We start from the raw sequence: 5195 nt of genomic DNA on the forward strand, positions 1-5195 counted from the left end.
CCCTTCGCTTTATCCAACTAGATCGTTGACATCTGCCTTCTTACTCATAATTATGTCGAATTTACAACGTACTAACGTCCAATTATAGTTTCACTTTCATATATACCAAAGCCAAATGAAACCAATAATCTAGGAGCGCACAGGATCATAGTTTCCTTCACCAGTAATCTTGATTCTTGAATCAAAGATTAGGAAGAAAAAAGGAGATCGGTTTGAGAGGCAATGATAGTGCACTGTGCACATGTACATTATAATAGCACCGGTATGAAGAGGAATTCTCAAAGCAATTACATGAACAGGCATGAACAGGAGTAAAATCTAAACAACCTAATTCTCATCAACCTGTAACCATGTACAAGGCCTCGACTACATTTATGCAATTATGTTGCTTTAACAACTCCTACGCAATCTGTCATGACCACAGTGAATCATCTTCTGCCCGTGTGTGCTGCTTCTGCCAGTCAGTGATCCTCACCTAGTAAAGCCAGAACAGGACTTTCTGTTAAACCTATCTCTCCTCAAATTCTGAGTAGATGATATATCAAGTCGAGCAAATACATACCTTCATTTCATCTTGGCAAACTTCCCTTTCGAGGTCAAAAATGGATAATCGCCATACCGTTCTATCATAACAAGATCAGAAGATGAAACCCAGAGATATACGTCTCAGCTATGTACTCTATCTGTTGAGTCCTCCAGATAACCATCTGGACTCAGAGTTGCAAAGCCAAGTCTGGCTGCTGAGAGTCGATAACACCAGATGACTGTTTCACTGGAGACCCTGGGCACTGGAAACCAATATTTAAATCTGGAGGAAGACATTCCTGTTTCTGTCTTGGCTGGGCACAAGGACTGTGAGCCCTCCAAGGGGGTGGCACCTGAAACCTAGATAAATCAGCTGCTGCTAACTGAGGGAAAAATATAGGCCGATTTTGGAACTGCGGTTCATTCACCATATGAACAGGTCGTGGTAAAAAAGTTGGAAATGAAAAACTGTTCTCAGTCTGGAATTGCATTGCACCAGAATTAGGAACCACCCCTCGAACTCGTGAAATTTGTGAATGAAACTCTCGGGATGGGTTATATAATGAATCTGAAAAGATCTGACCATTAGCTACTGTGGGATTGTCTGTTGGCTGTTTAAACGCTCCACCCCCAATAGACATCCAAGCACGGGCAGTAGCTGCTGCAGCATTGCTTGGGTCGTCTCTTCTCGTTGATGGAACCGATGACATGACAGGTTTAGTATCAGTTGACGATTGAGTTGATAAGTTCTGTTGCTTTTGTGTCTTTTCCGCCAATTTTTTCATCAGCTGTACTGGGTCACTAAGACCCTGCTCGTGTGCATGAGGAAAGTAAGCTTCAGTTCTTTCCATTTGGCTAGGAGCCCTATCAGAAGAACCAATCATCCGATTCTCCGAACAAGCACTGGCACCTTTCCCATTAGGCAACCGTGAGGTAACAACACCATTAGAATCCGGCATCTTGAAAGGTAAAGACTGCGGAATATTCATGTTCCTCAATGCTGTACCTCTGGACCTTGAAGCTGCTGGCTCTGAGTTTCTTGCTAATTGCTTTTCTGGAACAAGGTTGGCGTTATTTTGATTAGCTGAGGGTACAGAGTTCAACTCAACTTTCTTTGGGACCTGTTTCCCACTCTCAATAAATCTGGATTGTGGATTTTGCTGCTGATGAAATGCATTAACTGCATGACCACCTTTTGTTCCAACAGAACTAATGACAGAGTGTTTCTCTTCTGAGTAATTCCCCCTAGAAGAACCAAATAACAATGGTCTCCCTGCTGAAGTTGGCACACTAACACATTGCTGTCTTTCTTCAATAACAGGCTTAGTAACAGAGCGATCCTTAGCAGGAACTGAAATCCTTAAAGTTCTATTATCCTTTCTAGGTTCATTGTGTGAAAAGAATCTTGGAGGCAAAGCAGATTGACTTTGGGTACCTTTGTTTACCATCAGTACAGGGGTTGGCAGTGGCTCATATTCTTCGACCCATCCACGACCAAATTTACAACCATCAGGTAAGGCCTGTTCGATCCTCTTTGATGCAACTTTCCAAGCAATTGGTCCAAGACTTCCAGAAAATCGAGCCAGGCTCCTGGCATATGCATATTCTGCATGAAGCCCGACCTGATTGGAGATTTCAAAACATACATATTACGAAACATGATACAAAGCAAAATACAGGAGACAAAAGATATAAAAATAATAATATAAAACATGTGTGCTACATACTGCAATAAACTGCTTAGTTTCACCCTCGAAAGTTGTGAATATTGATTCTGATGTGATCACAGGCTCACTAGATATGTTATAGGTTGCACGACGGTTGTCATCAAGCACAGATGGCTTCTTCCCAGCTTTAGATGGCATACTCGGCATACTCTTCCCTATAAGGAAATTAGAGGAGACTTTCCAATGAGACAACAATATCACAAACTAGCTATACCAGATCCTTACTGATCTCAAGATACAGCCTTTATCAGCTAGTACCTCAAATGGCAAATATTTGAAATACAGTAACAGAGATTTAAAGACACACATGTTCCTATAAGCAACTATCATTGTAGATCTACATGATTGCAGGCAACAATAAGCACATTACTCACCTGATAGCATTTCTTCTGTTTTCTCTAGACTAGCTTCATTCAAGGATATAATACCCTCTACAGGCCCATCAATGTTGCTAGGTCTCTCATAACCAGTTCCTTGTGTTGGATGGGAACTGTTCTGGACTTCTGCAGCATTGGCAAGAGTGGCACCTGAGGAGAAATCTGAGCCAATAGGTTCCTGTAACGTTCGGGACAGAGGCTTCTTTATTGGTTTCTTTACCAAGGAATTTGACTTTGTTTTCTGCACTAATTTGACCTCCTTTTCTGACCTTTCATAGTCAATTCTTAACCTCTCAAATTTTCTCCTCCCTAGCTCTTGTATAGATGATGCCTTTCAAGAGTACCAGGATAAAACAGTAAGAACAAACACCATCAAAGAAAACATTCAAATTTGAAAAATAAGATAGAAAGACCGAGTTACCTGTTTATGGTATATCGTCTCGGGTGAATTGTATTGCATTGCATTTGAACATATTAAAAAGACATCACTCTGCAACCAAGAGAAACAGATTACCAAACTAACAAGACACTCCTTTCCTCCATAAACATAATTTCATAGTCATAAACAGAAATCTTGTATAACAAGAACAGCTAATCAATAAGGTAAACTTACTTCTACATAGAGAGGGGTCAGTTTATAATTTGATGTCATTTATTTCAATTAAATGTCCCAGGTTGCCCCAACCCAAAGGTTTACAACGTAATGCTCCATTGGTCACAAATCTGCTAGATATGGTAGACTAGTAAACTGCTTCTACTCTAGAAAGACACGTATACATCAATAGAATAAATGTTAAAAGGCATCGGTTTCAAATTCATTTACATATGTATACAAGACAAGTAGACAGCAAGGTAGAACTTAGATGGAAACTTATAGTTATACAAAACATTTCTAAAGTTACTATTTTACAAGTTCACGTGATGGCAAACATGGCATGCACCAGGAAAATCATGCTACCTCTCCTCCCCAACCCTAGGTGCATTTCCCATGCAGCCAAGCGATTCAGAATTAATAATTGTAACTCTAGCAATCATTCAAATTAACTAGATATACTGATAAAAATAAAAAATAAAAAATAAAAACAGAACGAGCATGAATCCAAAACGAGGAAGAACAAAAATGATAGGTGTGCTCCATTATTTTGTAAAAAGTGCTTGCACGCTCCTTCACAAGAAACTTTCACCTTACTCAACCCAAAAGGATCCCCTATGGACAATACAAAAACCAACATTGAAACAGCTATCTTTTCAGATGTAAAAAAACAACCAACCAACCTTAGGTGACTAGCTACAACCCAATCCCTCAGACAACTAAACTAAGTTAGTTTAGCTGATTCACCACTACTTGAGGCAAGGCAAATGAAATATCAAAATTCCAATCCTCAATTGATTACTGAAGAAAATACAAACAAAAATGCATCCTTAGATCAGGTTCAAGAATCAAGATGCCTAGATCCTTGCCAAATTTTTCTCCAACTAACTGTTTACATCTTTAGATCCTTGAAGATGTAAATTGTAAAATATTATGACCATCAAAATAACATAAAACCCACATCCTGCACCCTTAATTTTTCTAAGAAGTGATGCTATCATCATTGTATTTTGAATGAACTGATAAGCATGAGATTTAAAACGGCAGATCCCCTTGCATAAGGTATAGTAACATTACAGAAGTATTACTAAGAATCAAATTTTAAAGACTAACACTATTCTTATTACTTGATGTTTTCCCTCATCTTTCACCTATCATCCTAACTCCCAAAATAAAATAGGAAACACCACGCTTGGCCATAAGATGGTGTTCACAGCATGCGGAAACTAAAAGGGAGAAAGAAAGAAAAAAATCTACCCCTGACATAACTCAAAGAAAGTTGGACAGCTGTCCCCCAAGACTCATAAGTACACAGTTGAGTAGCAAAAAAACACCAACCTCAAATTGTTCTAGTGTAGAATATGTTCCATTTGCCAATTGCTTCCTCACCGTTGTGAAATCCATGGGATGCTCAATGACATCATGATAGTCAGGAAGCTGCAATATCAAACATTGTCAAACTGTACCCCAACTTTACATCGAATTAGCTGCACATTCATTCCAAAAGGAAAATTTCACACACCTCTTCAGGATCAACAGGTTCTGCATACACGCCATAAGTGTCCTTCCTGCCACAATGAGAAGTCAAGCATCAGAAACACGAAAACTTAACCAATGAGAATCCCCAAACACAATAGAAGAAACCGAGGCGCCATACTTTTGAAGCTTGTCGAGAATCAACTCCAACGTCTTCTTATCCGGCAATGGAGTGACAGCCTGATGATGATCCGACGGCGTTCCTGAACAAACACAGTGAAAACAACTCAGCAAACTCCACATTCAAACTCGCAACGAAAATGCTGAGACAAACCGAAAAGCAAACCTGGAGGGGAATTGAGCTGCTTGGAGTGTGGCTTCAGACCCCGTTCCTGTCAAAATCCAATAGGCCCCATGAGAACCCCAACAAAATTAAAAAGAAAGAAAAGACTGCGTTAATGAGACAGAGACAGAGACAGATAAGAAGGGGGGAGACAG

General features: G+C 39.7%; 1 protein-coding gene across 1 annotated transcript in view; it reads right to left on the minus strand.

The window, feature by feature from the left end:
- Positions 1-214: 214 nt before the first annotated feature.
- The window catches only part of LOC101311740, a 5703-nt gene continuing 722 nt past the window's right edge, over positions 215-5195 (minus strand). Inside the window, exons 2-9 of the mRNA XM_004294344.1 lie at positions 5044-5089; positions 4879-4960; positions 4744-4789; positions 4560-4658; positions 3051-3119; positions 2627-2960; positions 2253-2407; positions 215-2147 (exon numbers count right to left, since the gene is read on the minus strand). Coding sequence (XP_004294392.1) covers positions 714-2147; positions 2253-2407; positions 2627-2960; positions 3051-3119; positions 4560-4658; positions 4744-4789; positions 4879-4960; positions 5044-5089 — 2265 coding nt within the window. The 3' untranslated portion in view covers positions 215-713. The remainder of the gene's footprint in view (positions 2148-2252; positions 2408-2626; positions 2961-3050; positions 3120-4559; positions 4659-4743; positions 4790-4878; positions 4961-5043; positions 5090-5195) is intronic.

This window comes from Fragaria vesca, linkage group LG3, assembly GCF_000184155.1.
Source record: "Fragaria vesca subsp. vesca linkage group LG3, FraVesHawaii_1.0, whole genome shotgun sequence".
Classification (NCBI taxonomy): domain Eukaryota; kingdom Viridiplantae; phylum Streptophyta; class Magnoliopsida; order Rosales; family Rosaceae; genus Fragaria; species Fragaria vesca.